We start from the raw sequence: 27,470 nt of genomic DNA, 5'->3' as shown, positions 1-27,470 counted from the left end.
TCAATGGTGATCGGTATAGAGCCATGATTACTAACTTTTTTATTCCTGAATTGAACAACCATGATGTCCAGGAGATATGGTTCCAATTAGACGACGCAACATGTCACACAGCTCGTGCCACAATCGATTTATTGAAAGACACGTTTGGTGACCGCCCAATTTCACATTTTGGACCTGTGAATTGACCTCCAAGATCTTGTGATTTAACACCGGCGTGAACTTGGCAGCCACTTTTCAGCAGCCGAATTCATTCCAGCAGCCAAACGACCAGTGGCGTCGGTAGAATTTAAAACTAACGAATCGATCTGTTTTTGGGGTGCAACGCAAGAATTTGCTTTTTGAGTTTACTTGAACGACTTCAGTCAAGTTTTTATGACATTTCAATGCACAAAATAATATTATAGATGAACTTGAATTATGCTGATCAATGAAACGACGGGGTATATACAAGTATTTTCACGAATGAAATCTTGAAAAACGTTTAGCCAAGTTGATATTTGGAATACTTACTCTTCAATAGAAACAGAATAACATATCCCAAGCCCATTGATTTGCAGGCCGTCTAAGGGGTAGTTTACACTTGTGAATTTTTCGAAATTTTCAAAAATGACCCTGTTAAAAATGTTTAGCCAAGTTCATATTTGGTATTCCTACTCTTGAATAGCTAAAGAATAACATATCCGAAGGATTTTGATTTGCAGGCCGTCTAAGGGGTAGTTCACACTTGTGAATTTTTGGAAATTTTCAATAATGACCCTGTTAAAAATGTTTAGCCAAGTTCATATTTGGTATTCCTACTTTTGAATAGCTAACGAATAACATATCCGAAGGATTTTGATTTGCAGGCCGTCTAAGGGGTAGTTCACACTTGTGAATTTTTGGAAATTATCAAAAATGACCCTGTTAAAAATGTTTAGCCAAGTTCATATTTGGTATTCCTTCTTTTGAATAGCTAAAGAATAACATATCCGAAGGATTTTGATTTGCAGGCCGTCTAAGGGGTAGTTTACACTTGTGAATTTTTCAAAATTTTCAAGAATGACCCTGTCAAAAATGTTTAGCCAAGTTAATATTTAGTATTAGTACTCTTGAATAGCTACAGAATAACATATCCAAAGCACATTGATTTGCAGGCCGTCTAAGGGGTAGTTTACACTTGTTAATTTTTCGAAATTTTTAAAAATGACCCTGTTAAAAATGTTTAGCCAAGTTCATATTTGGTATTCCTACTTTTGAATAGCTAAAGAATAACATATCCAAAAGATTTTGATTTGCAGGCCGTCTAAGGGGTAGTTTACACTTGTGAATTTTTCAAAATTTTCAAGAATGACCCTGTCAAAAATGTTTAGCCAAGTTAATATTTAGTATTAGTACTCTTAAATAGCTACAGAATAACATATCCAAAGCACATTGATTTGCAGGCCGTCTAAGGGGTAGTTTACACTTGTGAATTTTTCGAAATTTTCAAAAATGACCCTGTTAAAAATGTTTAGCCAAGTTCATATTTGGGATTTCTACTTTTGAATAGCTAAAGAATAACATATCCGAAGGATTTTGATTTGCAGGCCGTCTAAGGGGTAGTTTACACTTGTGAATTTTTGGAAATTTTCAAAAATGACCCTGTTAAAAATGTTTAGCCAAGTTCATATTTGGTATCCCTACTTTTGAATAGCTAAAGAATAACATATCCGGAGGATTTTGATTTGCAGGCCGTCTGAGGGGTAGTTCACACTTGTGAATTTTTCAAAATTTTCAAGAATGACCCTGTCAAAAATGTTTAGCCAAGTTAATATTTAGTATTAGTACTCTTGAATAGCTACAGAATAACATATCCAAAGCACATTGATTTGCAGGCCGTCTAAGGGGTAGTTTACACTTGTGAATTTTTCGAAATTTTCAAAAATGACTCTGTCAAAAATGTTTAGCCAAGTTGATATTTGGTATTAGTACTCTTAAATAGCTAAAGAATAACATATCCGAAGGATTTTGATTTGCAGGCCGTCTAAGGGGTAGTTTACACTTGTGAATTTTTGGAAATTTTCAAAAATGACCCTGTTAAAAATGTTTAGCCAAGTTCATATTTGGTATCCCTACTTTTGAATAGCTAAAGAATAACATATCCGGAGGATTTTGATTTGCAGGCCGTCTGAGGGGTAGTTCACACTTGTGAATTTTTGGAAATTTTCAAAAATGGATCTGTCAAAAATGTTTAGCCAAGTTCATATTCAGTATTTTCACTCTTAAATAGCTACAGAATAACATATCCAAAGGATTTTGATTTGCAGGCCGTCTAAGGTGTAGTTTACACTTGTGAATTTTTCGAAATTTTCGAGAATGACCCTGTCAAAAATGTTCAGCCAAGTTCATATTCAGTATTATTACTCTTAAATAGCTACAGAATAACATATCCAAAGCAAATTGATTTGCAGGCCGTCTAAGGGGTAGTTTACACTTGTGAATTTTTGGAAATTTTCAAAAATGACCCTGTTAAAAATGTTTAGCCAAGTTCATATTCGGTATTCCTACTTTTGAATAGCGAAAGAATAACATATCCAAAAGATTTTGATTTGCAGGCCGTCTAAGGGGTAGTTTACACCTGTGAATTTTTCAAAATTTTCAAGAATGACCCTGTCAAAAATGTTTAGCCAAGTTAATATTCAGTATTAGTACTCTTAAATAGCTACAGAATAACATATCCAAAGCACATTGATTTGCAGGCCGTCTAAGGGGTAGTTCACACCTGTGAATTTTTGGAAATTTTCAAAAATGACCCTGTTAAAAATGTTTAGCCAAGTTCATATTTGGTATTCTTACTCGTAAATAGCTACAGAATAACATATCTGAAGCACATTGATTTGCAGGCGGTCTAAGGGGTAGTTCACACTTGTGAATTTTTCAAAATTTTCAAAAAATTAGTCAGAAATGAACATCTTCTTGGACCGGTTAGTATAGATGTATGTAGGAAATCTCTGAATTGGTTTATACTGAGAAGGAGTGAACCAGTCAATTTCATTTGCATTTTTTGTGCACACCCAAGACGCGAAGATGATTTCATTTGCAGGTTGTGTATACGATCGTGTCATCCAAAATGCATTTTGACAACGAATGAAATAGCACGTGGATGTACCGTGAATCAAAAAATGAAGAACGGGATTTGTGATCTCTGCAGACTATATTAAATATGGAGATTTGAACCAATGATAAGGAAGTTGAATTAATAGTCGAACCGAATATTTCATTGATGTTGGTCGTTTCTATATTTCAAGTTATCTTTGTCTCGTTGAGCTAAAGTTTCATAACAGCGGATTGCGGATTATTTATTGAATAAATATATTTTTCATATGCCTTCTTGAGCTCAGTCCTCTCGATTAAAAACGATCTAGTTTTTCCGTAAATCAATGTGCTTTGGATATGTTATTCTGTAGCTTTTTGAGAGTACTAATACTAAATATGAACTTGGCTATACATTTTTGACAGGGTCATTCTTGAAAATTTTGAAAAATTCAGAGGTGTAAACTACCCCTTAGACGGCCTGCAAATCAAAATCCTTCGGATATGTTATTCTTTAGCTATTCAAAAGAAGGAATACCAAATATGAACTTGGCTAAACATTTTTAACAGGGTCATTTTTGATAATTTCCAAAAATTCACAAGTGTAAACTACCCCTTAGACGGCCTGCAAATCAAAATCCTTCGGATATGTTATTCTTTAGCTATTCAAAAGAAGGAATACCAAATATGAACTTGGCTAAACATTTTTGACAGGGTCATTCTTGAAAATTTTGAAAAATTCACAGGTGTAAACTACCCCTTAGACGGCCTGCAAATCAAAATCCTTTGGATATGTTATTCTCTAGCTATTCAAAAGTAGGAATACCGAATATGAACTTGGCTAAACATTTTTAACAGGGTCATTTTTGAAAATTTCCAAAAATTCACAAGTGTAAACTACCCCTTAGACGGCCTGCAAATCAATTTGCTTTGGATATGTTATTCTGTAGCTATTTAAGAGTAATAATACTAAATATTAACTTGGCTAAACATTTTTGACAGGGTCATTCTTGAAAATTTTGAAAAATTCAGAGGTGTAAACTACCCCTTAGACGGCCTGCAAATCAAAATCCTTCGGATATGTTATTCTTTAGCTATTCAAAAGTAGGAATACCAAATATGAACTTGGCTAAACATTTTTAACAGGGTGGTTTTTGAAAATTTCCAAAAATTCACAAGTGTAAACTACCCCTTAGACGGCCTGCAAATCAAAATCCTTCGGATATGTTATTCTTTAGCTATTCAAAAGAAGGAATACCAAATATGAACTTGGCTAAACATTTTTGACAGGGTCATTCTTGAAAATTTTGAAAAATTCACAGGTGTAAACTACCCCTTAGACGGCCTGCAAATCAAAATCCTTTGGATATGTTATTCTCTAGCTATTCAAAAGTAGGAATACCGAATATGAACTTGGCTAAACATTTTTAACAGGGTCATTTTTGAAAATTTCCAAAAATTCACAAGTGTAAACTACCCCTTAGACGGCCTGCAAATCAATTTGCTTTGGATATGTTATTCTGTAGCTATTTAAGAGTAATAATACTAAATATTAACTTGGCTAAACATTTTTGACAGGGTCATTCTTGAAAATTTTGAAAAATTCAGAGGTGTAAACTACCCCTTAGACGGCCTGCAAATCAAAATCCTTCGGATATGTTATTCTTTAGCTATTCAAAAGTAGGAATACCAAATATGAACTTGGCTAAACATTTTTAACAGGGTGGTTTTTGAAAATTTCCAAAAATTCACAAGTGTAAACTACCCCTTAGACGGCCTGCAAATCAAAATCCTTCGGATATGTTATTCTTTAGCTATTCAAAAGTAGGAATACCAAATATGAACTTGGCTAAACATTTTTGACAGGGTCATTCTTGAAAATTTTGAAAAATTCACAGGTGTAAACTACCCCTTAGACGGCCTGCAAATCAAAATCCTTTGGATATGTTATTCTTTAGCTATTCAAAAGTAGGAATACCAAATATGAACTTGGCTAAACATTTTTAACAGGGTCATTTTTGAAAATTTCCAAAAATTCACAAGTGTAAACTACCCCTTAGACGGCCTGCAAATCAAAATCCTTCGGATATGTTATTCTTTAGCTATTCAAAAGTAGGAATACCAAATATGAACTTGGCTAAACATTTTTAACAGGGTCATTCTTGAAAATTTTGAAAAATTCAGAGGTGTAAACTACCCCTTAGACGGCCTGCAAATCAAAATCCTTCGGATATGTTATTCTTTAGCTATTCAAAAGTAGGAATACCAAATATGAACTTGGCTAAACATTTTTAACAGGGTGGTTTTTGAAAATTTCCAAAAATTCACAAGTGTAAACTACCCCTTAGACGGCCTGCAAATCAAAATCCTTCGGATATGTTATTCTTTAGCTATTCAAAAGAAGGAATACCAAATATGAACTTGGCTAAACATTTTTGACAGGGTCATTCTTGAAAATTTTGAAAAATTCACAGGTGTAAACTACCCCTTAGACGGCCTGCAAATCAAAATCCTTTGGATATGTTATTCTCTAGCTATTCAAAAGTAGGAATACCGAATATGAACTTGGCTAAACATTTTTAACAGGGTCATTTTTGAAAATTTCCAAAAATTCACAAGTGTAAACTACCCCTTAGACGGCCTGCAAATCAATTTGCTTTGGATATGTTATTCTGTAGCTATTTAAGAGTAATAATACTAAATATTAACTTGGCTAAACATTTTTGACAGGGTCATTCTTGAAAATTTTGAAAAATTCAGAGGTGTAAACTACCCCTTAGACGGCCTGCAAATCAAAATCCTTCGGATATGTTATTCTTTAGCTATTCAAAAGTAGGAATACCAAATATGAACTTGGCTAAACATTTTTAACAGGGTGGTTTTTGAAAATTTCCAAAAATTCACAAGTGTAAACTACCCCTTAGACGGCCTGCAAATCAAAATCCTTCGGATATGTTATTCTTTAGCTATTCAAAAGTAGGAATACCAAATATGAACTTGGCTAAACATTTTTGACAGGGTCATTCTTGAAAATTTTGAAAAATTCACAGGTGTAAACTACCCCTTAGACGGCCTGCAAATCAAAATCCTTTGGATATGTTATTCTTTAGCTATTCAAAAGTAGGAATACCAAATATGAACTTGGCTAAACATTTTTAACAGGGTCATTTTTGAAAATTTCCAAAAATTCACAAGTGTAAACTACCCCTTAGACGGCCTGCAAATCAAAATCCTTCGGATATGTTATTCTTTAGCTATTCAAAAGTAGGAATACCAAATATGAACTTGGCTAAACATTTTTAACAGGGTCATTTTTGAAAATTTCCAAAAATTCACAAGTGTGAACTACCCCTTAGACGGCCTGCAAATCAAAATCCTTCGGATATGTTATTCTTTAGCTATTCAAAAGTAGGAATACCAAATATGAACTTGGCTAAACATTTTTAACAGGGTCATTTTTGAAAATTTCCAAAAATTCACAAGTGTGAACTACCCCTTAGACGGCCTGCAAATCAAAATCCTTCGGATATGTTATTCTTTAGCTATTCAAAAGTAGGAATACCAAATATGAACTTGGCTAAACATTTTTAACAGGGTTATTTTTGAAAATTTCCAAAAATTCACAGGTGTAAACTACCCCTTAGACGGCCTGCAAATCAAAATCCTTCGGATATGTTATTCTTTAGCTATTCAAAAGTAGGAATACCAAATATGAACTTGGCTAAACATTTTTAACAGGGTCATTTTTGAAAATTTCGAAAAATTCACAAGTGTAAACTACCCCTTAGACGGCCTGCAAATCAATGGGCTTGGGATATGTTATTCTGTTTCTATTGAAGAGTAAGTATTCCAAATATCAACTTGGCTAAACGTTTTTCAAGATTTCATTCGTGAAAATACTTGTATATACCCCGTCGTTTCATTGATCAGCATAATTCAAGTTCATCTATAATATTATTTTGTGCATTGAAATGTCATAAAAACTTGAATGAAGTCGTTCAAGTAAACTCAAAAAGCAAATTCTTGCGTTGCACCCCAAAAACAGATCGATTCGTTAGTTTTAAATTCTACCGACGCCACTGGTCGTTTGGCTGCTGGAATGAATTCGGCTGCTGAAAAGTGGCTGCCAAGTTCACGCCAGTTGATTTAACACTGCTAGACTAATTTTTGTGGGGCTATGTAAAGTAATTGGTCTATGCGGATAAGCCACAAATTCTTGACCATTTGGAAGACAACATTGGCCGTTTTATTGCCGATATACGGCTACAAATGTTGGAAAAAGTCATCGAAAATTGAACGTCCAGATTGGACTACATCCGAGCCAACCGTGGCGGTCATATGACAGAAATCATATTTAAAATGTAATGCCACTATATTATCTTGCGGATAAAAAAATAATGTCTATCGAATAATCCATCATTGTTTTATTGCCATTTAAAGTTCTATAGCTCTAAAAAACACCCTTTGGGTACAGCCTCAATCTTGCATATAAAATTTAAACATTTTAGTCTCGATTTCAGTGTATCTTTGATTATGTAGTAATTCTATCAAATTGTTTTCTTTTCATTACTTATTCTTTTTTAAAAAAGTACACAAGATTTGTACATTCTTTATGAGCCATTGTTATGGAAACGTATATAAATTTTGTGAACTGTGCTTTTGGGCTGCCATGAGCCAGTTCATCTAATTTTAGTTCATAATTATTACGATCATTATTGTGGTGTGTACATAATTGATTTAGTAGACAACAAAGATCATCATCTGAAACTTTTTTTTTGTCATTTTCAGCACAATATCGTTCCCCAAGGATAACGGAACACCCATCTGATACCATAGTAGCCAAAAATGAACCGGTCACCCTCAACTGCAAAGCTGAGGGCAGACCTGAACCAATCATTGAATGGTTCAAAGACGGAGAACCGGTGAAGACGAGCCCCACTGACAACAAGTCTCATCGGGTTCTTCTGCCTGCCGGTTCTTTGTTCTTTCTCAAGACCATGAACAGCAAGAAGGAGCAAGACGTTGGAACTTATTGGTGTGTCGCCAAAAACATAGCGGGTTCTGTAACGAGCAGGAACGCGTCGCTTCAAATTGCAGGTAATGTAACTTTTCAATTTGCTGTCTTTCATTTGATTTCGGTTAGATTTGCGTAAAAAATATTTTGCAAGAATGTGTGTTATCCAAAAATTGCATGAGTTTATTTTCATATTTTTCCAAAATATGAACCTTATGATCCTTTGGCCTTAAAATAATCTATGAATTGTTGCCATAATATATACGGTATGTTAGATTTTGATTCAGTTTCAACTAAATTTTGCTGTTCGAAGGTTTCAGTAGGTTTTGTTTGTGGTGTCATTGATATAGGTAACGTAATATTCACGATGCAATTTTCGCTCTACAGTGCAATTACAACTGTGTAATTTTTCAATAATTACATTTCTGTATTAGAATTATTATGCAGAGAGAAATTTTCATTTTAACCTCAACTGCGATCATATTACCCCTATATATGAATTATTTACAATTAGGACTACTTACGGTTGAAGTAAGTAGGTATACTTTTCTCCATGGAAATTTTGTTTCAAACATTGACGTTTTACTTGTTGTGAGTACAATCGAAATTATCTGGTATATTTCTTGAAAGATTAGGTCGACTTCGGTATTTATTTCAGGTTGAATTTTTTGTATTCATTAAGTTTTGAGGCCTAGAGAGCGACAACGTGAAAATTATTGACAATTGAGAGGAATCAAAGAAGGTCGCATTACCTCAGGAGAAAATCGATCACCTGATGGAAACAATGCCAAGAAGGGTGCAGGAATGGCAAATTAATAAGGGTGGTGTAACATAATTGCCTTCATGTTTTGTTAAATTTCCTTCAAATTCGGATCGTTTACTACATTTGACTAGTTGAATGTGCCAAGTTTTGTCCAAACTCCTCAAAGCGTTCTTAATATGCCTTATTTATGTCACAGAGTTCATGCAGGGTGTTTCCAAATTAGACGTGAACCTTGAAGGACGTGTTAGTATGACTCATTTGTGGTCTTTTGAGCCATATTTAGTGATAACCGAAAATCAATACTTTCCGAGATATTTGAGATTTTGTGCTTTTTAAAATATATCTCGCCTTACTTCATTCTTCGTTAGTTTTTGCTGCGTTGACCAAATTTGATTATAATTTTGGATTATTTTCGTGGCCAGCAAGAAGTCCGTATTTAACACCGTTAGAAGAGCTGAAGCAGCAAGAATATTCAGAGTAAATTTCAGGCGATTCAAGTAACAATTGAAGAAATAAGAAAGAGGGCACGTGCTTGTATAAGAAATGGTGGAGGTCATTTCAAACATAATTTAAGAATACATATCCCCCTGAAATTTTGAGTTTGATTGCAATAAAAGGATACTCAATTCGTTACTTATACTTACACAGGCCAATTGATATTAAAAATTTACTCTTCTTTTACACATTATACCAACTTTCGCATCATACTAATTCTTATTCAACATCTAATATAGCATAGTTTTCTTTTTCCATACATATTACTTTTTCTGATGAAAATAATCCAATCTTTAAATCAAACTTGGTTAACGTAGAAAAATTTGACGAAAAATAAAATAAGGTGAGAAATATTTTGAAAATTACAGAAACATATATATCTCAGAAACTGTTCATTTTCGGTAATAAATAAATATGGCTCAACCAACAACAAATGAATGATACTAAAACCTCCGTCAAGGTTCACGTCTATTTTGAAAACACCCTGTATAATTCACTACAACTAGTGATAGTAGTTTGACTTTGACGTACACTTCAAATTAATCTGAACTTCCAATTCTATACAGGCTCTAATTTAATGAATCTAGAATTTTTGCACAGAGTGTACAGAAATGTTGGTGTTCGCATGCTATTCGAGATAATTGATAGTTTCCACTACTCACTAATACCGCTTAATCCAACTCTCCACAACTTGACCCAACATTTTCTTGTCGATTCTGGCAGTCTCTTTCCTAATTATAGCTTTCAAAAATGTTATTGTGCTTGATTTGTGGCAACCTCTTCACTTGTAATTATATATAATAATTATGTCGAGAGTACTGCAAAATCTTCTCATTCTAGGTAGTATTTTACCTGTAGCTGTTGGACGATTCACATCTTCCAACAATGACATTCGAAATCGTTCTTCAAGATCCTTTGAACTGATTCACGACTCAATCTTAGTTCTCCTACTTGTCATCGTGCTGAACATTCTAACCGAGGCTAGCTTCGCTGTGCGCATGTATTTTGTCTGTTGATACTGCGCTCGGGTTCATGTTTTATTTTTTTCGTCAAGGTGTCTCAGATTTTAAACCCATTTCAAACTTTAAATAGCCCTATGCTGTCCAACATTGAATTATCGACAAAAAAGTCGTGAAATGATAGAGCTAATAATAAATACTGCTGAAGAATACGTCATACGCAAAACATGAGGTTGCACGGTCTACTGTTCCATTGTTACTGAAATGGCAATTCATTCCAAAACCAATGACTCCGCTTTTTCCTTCCATCGTCCACCACCTTCTCTACATTACAAGTTCCGAAAACGTAATGTTCTGATGGTTTACCTTGCACCAGTATTTCTTGAAAATTATGTAGGTTTGCTTGCAGTTCTAAAATTATTCTTTAGTGAAAAAATTAGACGAACGCACCAAATCTCAACGAAGTTTGTAGTTCATTTTTTCTTTTGAACCATTCAATCTATTTTAACATCACTTTTCAATTACATACCTTGAATACTTTAGTTTTTGTTATATGGAGAGGTAAACAAAAAAAAAATGGAAAATGAGATTTTATTCAGAACATCCCGTGGAGTGATTCGTTAACAGACAAGAATGTTTATGAATACTCAGATGTTGCCTCATCTTTCTGAACATTCCTACTTTTTAGTAATTAAGATACCTTAATTCTGAGAGCAATTACAACACTTTAAATGGTTTCAGTACACTGAAAACAAATTTTCATTGTACTAATGAATCATAATAATCAACTTGATTTCATTGATGTACTTTTTCATCGAAATCACGACTCTGAAATTGAGAATTCATTGTTTCTTTGAAATATAAATAATTATATTGGATAGAAGAACTTCAATCATTAGATGTATAAAGTTGTCCATCGAATAATTTCAATGAACAATTATACATTATTCATAAAAAGTACAACCCTTCGAATAATAATTAATTAACCGAACATTGTAATAATGAACACTTCATTTGTTCATTTTATCTCTTTATTGAATGAAAACAATTCATTGATATCATGAACGACTTTTTTTATCAATTTTTCTGTTCAAAGGTTGAAAAATTATAACTAAATTCATTAATACAATTAACTTTTTTATGTAATTCATATACACTTTTGGTTCATGATATCAGTTGAAATTAACTTTGCTATTAAATGTTCATTTCTCATTCAATAACGGTACCATATGAAGTACTGTAATATATGTCAAATTCAAGATAAATATAAATACATAAATGAAAGGAGAAAATGTTCTGAAAAGATGAGACAACATATGTGTGTTCGAACACAATCTCGTCTGTCAACGAATCACTACCTTAGGGTATTCTGAAAAAAATCTTACTTTTCGTTGTTTGTTTGTTCTTCCCTGTCTATAATGATAAAAAAAGTAAATGGGGACTACACCTGAACAGTAATGTTCTCGAGTAATCATGCTGTAAATGAAAAAAATAATTTCTAAAATGGGTTAAAGGTTTTAAAAGGAGTTGAACTACAAACTTCGTTGAGATTTTGTCCGTTCTCCTAATTTTGCAGGTATTTACCTATATCTTCACAAAATATAAGGATTATATGAATCCATGACGGTAGTGGAATTTACATGCTTCCAGTGAATGAGGAATCCGTAATATGTACAGATAACGTTACATAAATACGTGTTATCAATGAGGATTTCCAAGGCAATATATTTGAGGAAACTGCATGAATCTCTTTGGTTACCATTGCGCCAATTCTGATTCTTCTCGTTCCACAAATTTCCTGCCAATAATCCCTTCCCCAACTCCTGGTGTTCGCTTTAAGGATTTTCTCCGAAATAACTTCACAAGTTTCAGTTATCGCACTGCGTCTGATTTATCATCCTGTTACCGAACGGGGAATTACTCCTGCACAACTTATCCCCATTCCGTGAAAGATAAAAGACAAATTCGAAAGCCGACTATCGATTCACAATCCCCGCTATTAGTCTTCCTCGAATAACTCACCCCTTCGTTTATGCCCATAGAAAGAGATAAGAAGGAATGGTTCTAACTCATTCCTACTTATGGCTCGTAAATAGATGTGATCAATCTTCTGGCGGGATTAAATCATCTGTGGATAGATATCTTATCTCCTCATCATCGGTGCGACTAGGAGGGAAAAGAAATATCGCAATATTCGTAAGGGTTGTTTCATTCAATAGAATTTCTGTTATCTCTTCGAGAGGTCTACACTGTAACGTGACAATTGTTTTCTGTTTTTTATTTTCTAACCGGAAATTATCTCAAACGATTAAAAAGACAGGGCTTGGAAATTCACCTTCACTTATTTTAATGTTATATTGACAGAGATTATTTTCGTCTGTAGAGATAATCTTATATTGAAAACTCCGCGGTGAAGAGTGGTGATAAAAAAAAACAAGAGCTTGTTGATTATCCTCACTCCAAATGCGACAATTCTGCTTAGGTATTTACGTACCCACTCGACCAAAAATTTTGTTCACCGGAGAACAAAAAGTAAGTTGTTGAGAATTCAACATCAATATCAATTTGTGCTTCAACCATTGGCCGAATTGGCGCAGCATATGATATTTGTTTGGCTTTAATTCCTGCACAAGTTGAATCTGAAGAATTTAAGCCAAGATCCTTCAGTGAAATATTCCTTGAAGTGGAAGGACACATCCCCAGTTACTGCGAACGTCAATGAATTGATTGATTTGGATCTTCTTCAATAATTTTTTTGTAAAATGGCTACAACTTCTTCAGTCAGCACTATTTGGCATATCAGGGATGGACATTATCATTATGTCCACGTTCCACCGCATTCCGATTTGTATACTTTCATCGGCTACAGCTAGGTAGATCTAATGCTTCATTATTATCTTATGATTCGCATAGATCAGTGCGATCCATAGGTAGATTAATACAATAAGCATTTTTTACTGTGTTTTAGTCTTTGTGTGACTAATTTTTTTTTCATTTGTATGTGTCGATTTGGTCACTTTCATTTCCTGAAATAGTACACGTGCTGCCTCGTGGCAATTTGAGATAGAAGATGAGTTGTGCTCATCTTCCACATCTCATCAATAGAATTAATTTGGAAAGAAAATTTAATCAAACACCGACGAAAGATTCTACAGTCATTGAGAAAATGAAAGAGGTTTTTAATGATTTCGACCATGATCTTTGGTAAAATTCTATGGCACAAGTTAAAATGATAGGCCAAGTTCTGAAGAAAATGATTTTGCATTCTAAGGACGTTCATACTACTGAAGAAAAGATTTTTGATGGAATACGAAAACCACTAGGTGAAATTGAAATTTCCACTACATTTTCAGATCAATTTCATCAATGCTATTATTAGTTTGCCTTAACTAAAGACAGAATATCTCCAAGTTAGTTAGTCTTAAACACTTTTGTGCTCTTGTATTTGTTCGCAATGATCATGTCATCATAGTTGATAATTTTCTTTGCTAGTATATCACAGGTCGAGAATATATATATTTATTATTAATCAAATTATAACACAATGAAATGATGTAGCATGAATGATGGAATAGTGGAACTATTAGAACAACACCTTTACATTGGTGCTATCACATTTACTTCCGCCTCATATTCGTAGACAGGTTGCATTCAATAAATCTAGGTAATAGTATATTATTCAACGAGCGGTAATGTAGGTCATAACTCACGCAGATGATGTTTGCAGCACGAGCCGCAGGCGAGTGCTGTAATTCATCAAGTGAGTTATGACCATTACCGCAAGTTGAATACTATACTTTATCTACGACTATATAAATAAATACTTAGAAAAAAAAATACAACCTTGGAATATGGACAGAAGGAACGGGAAATAAACATATGTGCTCGATCCCGTACAAGAGAGATGGAATCTTAGTTCCACCAATCACAATCGAACTAGCTTCGGCTAGCTCGAATCCAGTATTGAGTACAGACATAGGACTTTATTGAAAAACCTTAATAGTTGCCTATAAAAATGCATTAAAATATACCAAAAAATATTTCCTGTAACTCAATGATCTTACTGCTACACCAATCTTGAAAATGTTTTCAAACTCCTTTATATTTTTTCGGGAAAATAATTCTATATGGTAACATTAGCTGTTTGTCTTTTGGAAATGTATACCTATATAATATTTCATCTTCACTATCTGAATTAATCGTTTCTAGCAAAACATTCACAATAATTAGATATCAACTTAATTTGAAAACGTCAAGAGTGACATTCCCTCGGACATTCCTCCCCTCAATAACAATAATGGAATGTTCCCTTTCTGCCAATCGAATAGAAGCTGAGAAGTATAGAAGCACAGATCCATATTTTTCGATTCATTATAGTGAGTTATAGCAGTGAGTTATTATAACTCACGGTGTTTGTTAATAGATACTATTAATTGCTCAAAAGCAGTTGAATAATGAATATATAATTCAATAGGAGTAGATAAAATTGCATTTCTAACCGAATTGTATCTTACCTCCCAGAAACTAAAACTGCCAGATTAAAGTCACGCAAACCTTTATTGATTAATACTTTCCTTCAATCTATGGATGAGAAGTGGATGGCGTTCGAAATGGAGTTGTAATGTCTTCAACAAAAGTCTAATCATTGAACCTTCGGATAGTCCCAATCTGCTAATTTGGTGTATTTTAAAACGACTCAGGTCGTTGTAATTGTATACTCTTCAAATGGCATTCTATTGATAGCCCACTATTTGAGTGAAGTGTAGAAGAAACCATTGACCACTTGATGAATTATTGTCCAATATATAAATTTCATGGTGGTTTTCATGCTATCTATTCAGTTTCAGATTTTTTTTTGGTATGGTCGCTAACTTCAAATTGATATAATGGAAACTTTTACTTTTATTACTTTTTTCTGTTTTTATTTTCTCTTTTGATTTCAGATTTAATTATAATATAAATGTCATCAATTTTTAGTGAAGAAAGAGGATGGAGGGGATTTTGTTTGGATGGAGAGGAGGCCTTTCAATATAAATATGTCAGCTTATTCTATAAACAAATACATAAACCAATCACTACACATATACGAGGGAAGAGATTTTTTACTGAGAGTATTCTCTTATACTCTTGTATTATTCGTTGAAATGTATGATGCCCCATTCACATTTCCTCTGCTAATACTTAAATTACATCTACACTTGCTTTATTGATTGAAGTTGATAATTTTTTGTATTGCTTTATCTTAAAAGGGTATATATTTTCTGGAGGAATTGACATCATAATTTAATACAATTGCATAATACTATATTGTGCAACAAGTGGGGAAATTCCAACTTTTTTCGCGAGTGTGGAAGTTTGTGGCACGAGCCTGAAAGGCAAATTCCGCAAACACACGAGCGAGAAAAGGACTTTCTATAATTCTGTAGTTTTTCGGTTGATTCTTCCACATCTTGTAGAACAAAATCGTGCGAGAATATATCAGAAACGCACTGTTTTTATGGTTATATTTTATTATTATATGTTGGTACTCCGTACTTTCCGCCACGGCTTTATCTGTCAATTCATCAATTTGCCTTAAAGAAATCAGTTGTGCCAACCAACATTTTTCAATGCAAAAATCACTAAATGATATTTATGGAAATATTTCATTAATTTCAATAAAAATGCAATGAATTAGAGAAAATAATGTATAATACTCGTACACAAGGCTCATTCTACCACTCGTTCATTCAAAAACTCGCCACTTCGTGGCTCGTTTTTGAATTTTGAACTCGTGGAAGAATATCAATGCCTTCTGCACTTATTATAAATAACTATTCTCCACATGTTGCACACCATACTTTTTCTACAACTGCACAAATTTCAATAATTCAAGTAATGGACTTGATTCAAATCAAAATAGCCTTCGTTGACAGTAATGTGCTAGTTTATTGCGTTTCCATAGAAACGACTCAAAAGTCCAATTTCATTGGTCTACCAAGCTAGGTGTGGGCAAACTGCCGTGTGGAATAATATTTCTCACAGTGTGAGCAATACATAGTTTTGAAGTTGAGAAAGCTATGAAGAATACGCTATTGAAAATACTATTTTCAACTCAAGGGTTCAAAAAGCGTGCGCCCATGGTTGCGGCATAACATCAAATGAACATCTGGGGAAACGTTTTCACGGAGTAGTTCAACTAAGTTTGGAAGAACTACATCAGGAAATCATCACATTCGTTACGTCATATTCATCACATGTCCGTTCGAATTAACTCTAATTCGATAAGAAAGCAATTTTTCCGGTCGATTTCAACCACTCGTCTTGCCTCTCATTCCATTTCACGTTTCATTTAAAAACATATTGCGGCTCAAACTTCAACGATCTAAACCCTCCCTAACGGGCAGACCTTTACGTCGTAACCCGACACCCACCTCATGTGAGCCCAACAGCGATTCTACGAGGACACCCCAACATCCTCACCTTCAAACATAATTGCAACTGGAAACTGCCTTAGGCGTCCAATTTGTCGACCCCGCGTCGCATGAATACCCTCTACGTCTCAACCCGGCCACCTTCCGTTTTTTCCTCTTCCTCCTTCCACGTAACACACAAAAATCCTGCGGAATTGAAAAGTCCGCCGATGAAAAGAAAAAATAATGTATTCATAAGGAGACGCTTAAAGGACGGGCCCGCCCATCCGATTCCAATCTGCCAACAAAGGAAATTCGAATGAGCCGCGGCCGTTCTTCCTCTGATGGGAGAGAAAGTGGGTAGTAGGAATTTCGAGAGGGGGAGTATCGCGTACGTACGAAATCGGCCGATTGAAATTTCCTATCGGGAAGATTCTGTGGAGGAAAGGACGCACGGGGATTTTTAGGTAAGGAGGAAGATTCAGTAAGCCGTTCGGGATTCGGGATGCTGATTGGATTTATGCAAATGGTCGGTGAACCGGAATCTTCCGATGTGTATTAACTATACCATTCTTTCCAGTTGGTTATGAAATTACTTAGCGTTTTACATTCAAGATAGTTTGCTGTACAGGTTTTTTCATTACAAACTGGACGAACAGATATAGTCGTGTAGATGACACCGAGAGAATCATTTTTGCCTTATGACATATACCTCGTTGTCGAAGAATTAGCGAAAAAAAAATGGTATTCAATGTCATTTCTGAGAAATATTCTGCAGAGTCTGATCAGTTATATATAGCCTTTGAAGTTAAGATTTTTGGTCACATCCTCAGAGTAATAAACATAGATAGAGGGATCATTTGTCATTTTCAGTAAGCAAATTTTGTCCTCAACTATCAAATTTGACATGAAGCGCGCGGAAATGAAAACATATCAGTGATAAGATATGTCACCTAATTCGAAAGTTCCTTCACAATGAACGCACTTCTTATGTCCCATAGTGAATCAACGTTTCGTATCAACCAATATATATTGAAAAAATCCTACTTGAATCAGAAATTCAGAAAACAAACTTCAAGTGCGCCAATCGACGTGCAAAAACCGATGAAAATAGGAGAGCAAAAGTTGCTAAACTTTGGATTTCAGCAGGTGGATACAGAAAATAATAAATATTCTAGTTATTAGAAATTTGACAATTAGGAAAAACATCGGATTCCAAATATTCAAATTCGTATATTCAATCAGATATCACTGAAATAATTATATTTCATTTATAATGATAAAGTAAAATTGTGGATTTGAAAATATATTACATATCCTCAACATGGTTAGATTACGTTGTCGGATTGTGATATTTTTTCAAAGACCATAGAGTCTATGTTCACATCGAGGTATTTTAGAGCGCTCAATTCAGAAAAGGTGAGGAACTCTGAAAACTAATTTCAAAATGCCGGAAAGCCTGCAGCTTGGCCTACAGTGCTCGTAATTTTTTTCGTTTTCAAAATTGAATTTCATTTTCTGAATCAACTCAAATTTTTGAGAACGTGTACAAATTTATAGAAAAACAAAGCTTCAAGAAAGTATACAATTGTGTACCTTCATGAAACAATTTTCAGCACACAAGGAATTGAGATTTTATACATCGATCGTTTTGATCGTCGTAATTGAGTGATTTCAATTTTTTTTACCGACCATAGAATTTAACACAATAAGACATTTCTTGAAAACATAAAATGACAACTTTCTTGAAGAAATTCTCTAGAGGAAATGAAATAGCATATAATAATTCGAGAAAATCACTAACTTGGTCACAAAAGCTTCTGAGCGCCAATTGATCAATGCCATGATTGAGCTTTTTGAAGATAATACTCCTGCCATTCGGAATAAACATTCAAATCATCACATAAAAAAAAAATAATTTATTTGGATGTAGGCATCTGCCTACATCCAAATAAATAATTTTTTTTTTCAATTGTAAGGGAAATATTCAGTATTTTGTTCAATATTCGGCTTACTTTTCTATGGTTCTGTTAACGTCATCAACATAAAATTTGGCACGAAGCTTGAAATAATAAATTATTCCCGACATATTTGCACAAAAAATCCCAACTTGATCAGATCATTAAGCATAGAGAGATAGGGTATTTCTGTTACAATATTTTTCTACTTTTCTATGGTTCTGATGAAGTGATCAGAAATTTTACTCATATGTAGCTATCAATTTTCAATGATTCCATCCCAGAACTTTATTCTGGTTTTTGTAGTCAAGAAATTATTGTATAATTCTTTTCCATATTCTTCAAAACGTCAAGTCTGGGGATTATCGAAAAAACCACAATCCTTTGCATAAGCCTACAAAAAAAAATCCAAAGGCGATAAATCACAAGATCTTGATGGCCAATTCACATAGCCGAAACAAAAAACTGAGTGTCCTGGGATATCATTAATTTCAAAACAAAAAAAACGCTTATAATTTGGCTATAAGAATGAATACTGACGATTTGGTTTTCCAGTTAATTTCAAAACTGCAAATCCGATACGAATTAAAATTTTCTATTGGTAATTTGGAAATTTGATGTTAATCGAGTAATTAGAACCATAGTACAATTCCATTCCTTATACTATGCTAGAACCATAGAAATTCCAAGAAGAATTTAAAGAAATCAATACCCACTACTTCCATGACAACAAAACCGGAGAAGTTGAAATTTTGTGTATTGATATAAAATAACAATTTCAAAATTCTTGCAAAATTATAAACTGATCTCATCATAAGAACCATAGAAAATTTAAGAAGAATATTAGACGAAAATTCTTGGAAATCATAAACAAAAAAGTGATTAATGCTTCCCATAATTCACAATATTTTCTTCAGTAGGACGATCAATCAAATAGCTATACTGACTGGATGAACGATAAGAGTTATCACACCAACGTCAAGTAGCCTTCAACTCTTCCAGAATATCAGGAAAAATAATATCATGAGAACGAAGAGTAAATTCCTCTAATCTCATCAAGCGTCAAATGAAATCCTTATCGCTCTTGCAGTTTCTTCCTCTCATGCGCGATCTTGGTAAGAAAAGAATTTCACAACAGAAAACGTTCTTGTGTCTGGCTTGCGGATCGTTGACTTACTTCTATATTTATCCCGCCAAGGACCAAGGTTCGTTTCAGCAACGTTATTATTCTTGGATCGGCCGCGAAAGATTTACATACAATTCTTTTCCTTTGAACTTCATTTTTAACGGATTCGCAAAATATGTTGCCCTGTGGGTTCTCGTTACTAGAATAGAGTGCTTTATTATTTCGTCCTGATGTCCATATTTTTCGAATTTTTGCCGGTGATATATCTTTTGAGATATAGCAATACAAAAAAATATTACCTTCAAATGATAAAGCATGTGTAGGTGAAATCTCGGTATGAGCAGAGGAAATTTAAACGGGGCGTCATATATTCCATGATTTTTAGATTTTTATTTGAAGTATTTTTAATAATTGCGAAATCAGAATAACGAAACAAAAAACAATATCATCGGCATAGATAAATTTTTCATATAAGGTAGCAGGGATATCACACAAGTATCTGAAAAGTATGTGGGACAAAACCGATCCTGATTGGGAAAGAGTGCATTGAGTATATCTTTCATGTGGATGTCTGTATACAAGGGAACGTCGATCACAATGGTAGAGGCAGAATCTAGACTCATCTGTGAAGAGAACTCTTTCCCAATCAGCCTCTTCCCAATGGATATGCTCTCTCGCAAAATCCAAACGCGCCCTTCGATGGGCTGGGGTAAGAGCTGGGCCTTTTGCCGCAACACGAGGCCTTAAATCATATTCTCTGAGGCGATTTCTTATTGTCTGAGTGCTAATTTGCACCCCATGAGTTCGCTCAAGCTGATTTTGAAGGAGGCGAGCGGTTGCAAATCGTTGTCTCAACGAAGAAACTCTCAAGTAACGTTCTTGAATGGCAGTTGTTACCCGTGGTCTATCCTGTCCTGGTCTTTGGACATTCATACCTGTCTCCCTGAATCGCTGCAACATTCAGGACACACTTGTATGGGAAACTCCAAACCTTTTCTGCAAATCTTGTGTTTGTCCACCCTTCTTTTCGCAAAACTACCGCTTGGGCACATTCCTCTTGGGTCAAATTGCTTGTTTCGCGTTGCATAGCGATCGAGTGTAGAAAATCAAACGAAAGAAAAACTATTGATCGAGAACAACTGATTTCAGAATGGAGCCAATACATTCACAATCTGATAATCTCATCTTTTTTATTCCTGCTGGGAAAAAACATATGCATCCATAATTCTGATAAAAATAATTATCATTGAGAACACTTTCAGTTGTAGAATAACTTTGAGATTTCCATAATGTGCGTTAATTATTTGCGCAGTGCATTTATTTCGACTACCACTTACCGCTACAGCCATTTATTGCAAAACGGCGGAAGCAATTTTGTACACCTTATATGAAAACCCCTTAAAACTCGATGATCGGAAGAAGAAATATCTACGATTTCGTTTTGAACTGAGCAGTAAAATGTCTTCGCGTGTTCCCTATTAAGAAACATCGATCTTGACCGAACAGCATAAGAAACTCATCGCGTACTCAACCAAAAAAATGTAAACCTTAATTGTCTTCCTAGATGACTCGATCAGCTAGATCATTTTCCATGAAATGACGTCGAAACAAAATCATATAAGAAAAGTAGTCGCGCAATCCAGAGATCGGAAAAAAAGGTAGTACACCAGGATTCCAATCATAATAAAGGAGATTACCGTCCGTGACTTCCCGATATATCGGCAAACTTTTCGAGAGAGCGATATGTCGTATATAAGTTCGGAATCCTCCATCACTGTCCGACCGTTGGATTAGATTGGACTAATGAAAGGGGACCTGAATGGATAACGTCCATATACCTTAGGACGTCCCGAAGTTTGCCGGAGATATCCGCAAAACGTTGGGCCGATGATTAAGTTTTGCCATTCTTGCCGGAGTGGAAGTAGCCTTTCTGTATTCCGTGAAAAGAGAAAACTTCGAGACTGTTGTCGGGAAATGCGCCGCTGGAATTCGATCTATGTCGAAGAGACGGGATTTCCTTTTTGGTCGAGTCCGCCGATGGGAATTCTGATTAATTTTGGTTGGATGTGGATCGATAAACCGCATATTGCTGTGTTAAAAAAGTTGCCGCAAATGATGGCGTACTCAACTTTTGTTGTAACATCTGTAGGTTGGATTCTCACACCTTGTGATTCAATATTGATAGGGGTCACCAGTCACTGCTCAGTTCAAAACGAAATTAGAGATATTTCTACTCGATTTCTCCTTACCAACCATCAATTTGTACGATGTTGTTACATAATTTCTTCAAACATTATCTATCTCCATTGTAGTATATCATAATTTTGGCAACTTTTCGTTTTTTGCAAAATAAGTGATGATATGGTTTGCTTACAAGCACTGATGTGGGAAATATTTTCGATATAATGGACTGTATAAAATAATAAGTCGTGCACTGATTAAGCAGTTAATTTATTACAAACATTACCCCGAGTAGGTTATGTTGTTTTACAACTGACACATGAACAGAACAGATTAAACTGAACGAGAGAAGAGTTAACGAGAAAGAGGGTTAGAATTTTTCATGCGTCCAGAACATAGACTTCAACCATAGAATGTTACTCATAGTGTTTATGAATATATACAATGAAGGAAACTTATCTAAAATTATACCAATAAATACAAATTATGATATTTTCATTGGAAAACCTCATCAGAGGAAGAAAATATGATAAAGCTTATAAACTAGAAATTAAATTAAATATATAAAAGAGAACCGACGCTGGCGCGTCGCATATTTCTCTATATCATGTGAAAAATTGCAAATATAAAAAACGAACAGCTTTATGATTCATTCTATCTTCTCAACTTTTCATTCAGCTACCCACCAAATCCTATGATGCCACGCTCGCATACATTGTAAAGAGTTTTCCAATACGGGGTTACATAGTGATTTAAAAAAAGGATTATATTTCAAGAGAAAACAATGGATGCTTATTTCATTGTTGAAAGGAAGGTATATCATTAATTATAATGAAAACAAAATCAGCCAAATGGCCGCGACGGCTGCAGCACCATATCATTTTCATAAAATTTTCCATGACTACTTCGCACATATGTCCTCATTCCATGTTTAAAGTCTAATGCCCGCCACTCACGAAGCGTTTCTTCCAGCGTTTGGTAGCAAGCGTCGAAGAGATTCCAGTCGGGCAGTCAAGTTCATACTCTGATTTACACTCGTACGGCCGTGTCCCGAGCTGTCTGACTGGAATCTCTTCGACGCTTGCTACCAAACGCTGGAAGAAACGCTTCGTGAGTGGCGGGCATAAAATAGATTGTCGAGCATTGGTATAGACTTTATCTTTCATGTGCCACAAAAGAAAAAGACTGAAGTGTTAAATCACAATATCTCGGTGGCCAATTGTGATCACCTCTTCTAGAAATAATACGACCACAAAAGTGTTTTTGCAAAATTGCGATTGTTTCGTTGCTCAAATGGCACGTAGCCCCGTCTCGATGACCTTCAAGTCGTGTAAATTCATATTTTCCAATACCGGCCATAAAAAAATCATAGCAGCGCTAGCTCAATCCATTCCTAAGATCGACGAGGAATCGGCCAAAACTGGATTTTCTTCAACTCTACAGGGTACAGCAGCAATATTTTCAGTTGTTCTTGAGTAACGCACACGGTTTCAATTCTTCACAACACTATCTTGTTCCAACAGCTCAAATGTTTCACCATGATTACCCAAAAGTGCTTTAGTTTTGCGAACTGTTCTCCAAAATTTTCAGCAACTTGTAGTGAATTTCAACGATTTCAATAAGTTGTAGAGGCATCTATAGTAATAGAGTATAGTTTTGAATAGTCAAAAAATGACAGTTTCAGAAGTAGCAGCTGCCCTAATACCGAGATATTCGAAATGTATTCTCTCAGTGGAAAACCCTATACATATACTGAGTGGCCACTTTTTTAATTGGATTGTATTGGTAACTTTTATACCATAAGAGTTAGAAGGTCGGTGAAATGGAGAAAAAGTTGCATGCATAGAAGCATTATCAAGCAGTTCAAACAAATCGAGATTATCATAGCCGGTTATTGAGATATCATTAGAAAAGTAAATTTTGTCATTTTGATTTTTCTTTTTTTCCCACTTTATTTAAAATATTATGAAAAAATGTTACAGGAATTTTCTATTCAACAGTAAATTATCCCCAATTTGACGTAATCAGATTTCGTATCCAACGTTTCGTACTCTCTGGGCCACCCTCAACCTCATTTTTTTCAATACGGACCTGCATATTTTATGACACTTTTCGAAATAACTTCTAACGCTGAATTCAACGATATATCATACAATGTCATTCAAAGTTGATTTTCAGGTGTAGTCCTGTATGCTCGAGAACACGAGATAAGACATCAATTCTGAAGGGCAAAAATAAAGGGAAAAAATTTATTTCTCAGAATCTTGACACAATCTGATCATGAAATTGAATACATTTATTGCTGGTATTCATCCAACTTTTTTCATAACTTTTTTTAACGCAGAATCATAGCTCATATGATATTTGTATAGTTCATTTTCACGAGACGAGATATTTTGCGTTGAAAAAGAAAATAATGAATTATAATGTAAAATTTGCAGAGTTTTTGAAGCTTTCAGTTCAAATCTCATTGAAATGAGTAAGTCCCGGTAACGTATCATCACAAATCTTGAATCCATTTCGACAGTCAAAATCCAATAATAAATACTCTTATTTTCCGCATTTTTATCGAATGTATACAAAATCCATCCGAATCCGAATTCTAGGAATAATTTTATACATCCACTCTCGATGTCGGTTAGCATAAATCTTTCTATTTCCAACCGATTTCGGAAAAGTACCAGTTCCGACTATCGGATCCTCTCTCTGCCTCCTGATTGATAAATGTTGACTTGGTGAATTTGAGAGCCAGGCTCGGTTTTACGGTCTTCGGTTAGGCACATCTAAAAATAAAGGGTGGCTCAGGAAGCGTAAATATCTCTCGTTCGTTCTTCGGCTATAATTAAAAAGGGGCCGATTTTTTCCTGCTTCATTTCGGCCGGTATCCGTATGATGTGTATGGCCCATTGTGTTTTTGTACGACTGTCTATATACGTGCGTCTGAATAGAGGACAGGAGTGGAAAAAAAAAAGAGGGCGTCGTTTCATATCTGGAATTGAAAACGGGACGAACAATGTTGTTGTGGAAATTATACTACAGCTGGATTTATCACCAGATACTCCGAGTGTTTATGTCTTATGTAGTTACACATGAAAGCACTATTTCTTCCTAACTTTATTACAGTAACAGGCTTTGAGTTCACAACTAGTATAAACACATTGGAGCCCATGCAATAATAAACATTAATCTCAATATAAGTTTCTTTGATTCTGTGGCTGATCAGTTCATTCTGTCACAGAAAAAAATCGTATGAGAATATCTCAAATTTGTTCTTCAAACCCACATTTTTCAAAGCAAAAATCACTCAACGATATTTATAGAAAATTTCCATTAATATCAATAAAAATTCACTGAATCAGAGAAAATAATGTAAAGGGTGTTTTTTTTAGAGCTTTAGAACTTTAAATTGCAATAAAACAACGATGGATTTTTCGATTGACCTGAATTTTATTTATTCGCAAGATAATCTTGTGGCATTACATTTTAAATATGATTTTTGGCATATGACCGCCACGGCTGGCTTGGATGTAGTCCAATCTGGACGTCCAATTTTCGACGACTTTTTCCAACATTTGTGGCCGTATATCGGCAATAACAAGGCGAATGTTGTCTTCCAAATGGTCAAGGATTGTGGCTTATCCGCATAGACCAACGACTTTACATAGCCCCACAGAAAGTAGTCTAGCGGTGTTAAATCACAAGATCTTGGAGGCCAATTCACAGGTCCAAAACGTGAAATTAGGCGGTCACCAAACGTGTCTTTCAATAAATCGATTGTGGCACGAGCTGTGTGACATGTTGCGCCGTCTTGTTGGAACCACAGCTCCTGGACATCATGGTTGTTCAATTCAGGAATGAAAAAAATAGTATAATGGCTCTATACCGATCACCATTGACTGTAACGTTCTGGCCATCATCGTTTTTGAAGAAGTACGGACCAATGATGCCACCAGCCCATAAAGCCCACCAAACAGTCAGTTTTTCTGGATGTAACGGTGTTTCGACATACACTTGAGGATTAGCTTCTCTCCAAATGCGGCAGTTTTGTTTGTTGACGTAGCCATTCAACCAGAAGTGCGCTTCATCGCTAATGGGCATAGTGCGTGATACGTATTCCGCACAGAACCATTATTTTCGAAATAAAATTGAACTATTTGCATGCGTTGTTCAGGCGTGAGTCTATTCATGTGAATTGCCAAGCCAAACTGAGATCAAATCACTTGACAGCTGTTAAATCGGTCGCCATCTTGAACAGTAATGCCAACTTAAAGTTATATACCTCGAAAAAAAGCACCCTATATAACGTTTTATGTACGCCTACCTATAATGAACACAATTATAATTAACTTTTCTCTAATTCTGTGGTTTTTCCGTTCATTCTTCCACATCTTGTAGAACAAAATCGTGCGAGAATATATCAGAAACGCACAGTTTTCATGGTTATATTTTATTATTCTATGTTGGTACTCCGAACTTTCCGCCACAGCTTTATCTGTCAATTCATCAATTTGCCTTAAAGAAATCAATTCTGCCAACCAACATTTTTCAATGCAAAAATCACTAAATTATATTTATGGAAATATTTCATTAATTTCAATGAAAATGCAATGAATTAGAGAAAATAATGTATAATACTCGTACAGAAGGCTCATTCTACCACTCGTTCATTCCAAAACTCGCCACTTCGTGGCTCGTTTTTGAATTTTGAACTCGTGGAAGAATATCAATGCCTTCTGCACTTGTATTATAAATAACTATTGTGAAACTATACTGAAAATATCATAGTTGATATAAATTGCCTTGAGAACGTCAAAATGCATTGACAATCACTTGACGTCTATCAAGTTCAATTGTAAACAATGCCTTTCAGGTGAAGTTTTCTGATGGTATTTGAAGTCTTTGGTCGAAATTAGTGATTCAGAAAGACTTTCAACCTATATAGAAGAAGCAGTGCCGGTTATTGATTAGGTACAAATTCATTTAGATATTGTCTGATTTTTTTCACCGAAAAAATGCTTTACGTAATGAAATTTGAGATATGTAATAAGTTCCATTGTGTTACGCAAATGCAGCAAATTCAGTGGTCTAATACCTTCGAAATGAAGCAGTTACTCGTAGGTACCTAAATGATTTAATGTGACGATGAAGCTCAATATAATATTTATCTTTCGTCGAAATGTTCTACTTTCAAATGGATGAGTGAAATGAGGTGTTCTCTATCTATTGTTGTTTGAATAGATTTCACAAGGCGCTCAACAGAGGTATTTTCCACTACCTTGTCCCAATAGAGTATAGACCTTTCAGCTTTGGGTTTCATAAAATGAACAATTTTTCAGTTTGAAGCGGAAATGATATAACTCCGTGAAATTCGATAAGGGAAATAAATTCAACAGTAAACACAAAAACTTCGCCCATAAACGGCTGTGACAAAAGACAGTAAACAAAACCCAGAACAAACACAGAACAGAGAGACCCCAGGTAAAAACTGGATATCGAGTCAACTGCCAGCCACCCTTCGTGCATTGTCCGTA

The 27,470-nt window shown here is 34.8% G+C and overlaps 1 protein-coding gene across 2 annotated transcripts in view; it reads left to right on the top strand.

Moving 5' to 3' along the window:
• Positions 1 to 27,470, top strand: part of LOC123672840 (roundabout homolog 2) — a 327,252-nt gene that overhangs the window by 186,536 nt on the left and 113,246 nt on the right. For both annotated transcript variants that reach the window (XM_045607151.1, XM_045607150.1), the window contains exon 2: positions 7,840 to 8,148. In XM_045607151.1, coding sequence (XP_045463107.1) covers positions 7,840 to 8,148 — 309 coding nt within the window. The remainder of the gene's footprint in view (positions 1 to 7,839; positions 8,149 to 27,470) is intronic.

Source organism: Harmonia axyridis, chromosome 2 (assembly GCF_914767665.1).
Source record: "Harmonia axyridis chromosome 2, icHarAxyr1.1, whole genome shotgun sequence".
Classification (NCBI taxonomy): Eukaryota; Metazoa; Arthropoda; class Insecta; order Coleoptera; family Coccinellidae; genus Harmonia; species Harmonia axyridis.
Note: the sequence above shows the minus strand (reverse complement) of the source record. Positions and strands in the feature narration are given on the sequence as shown.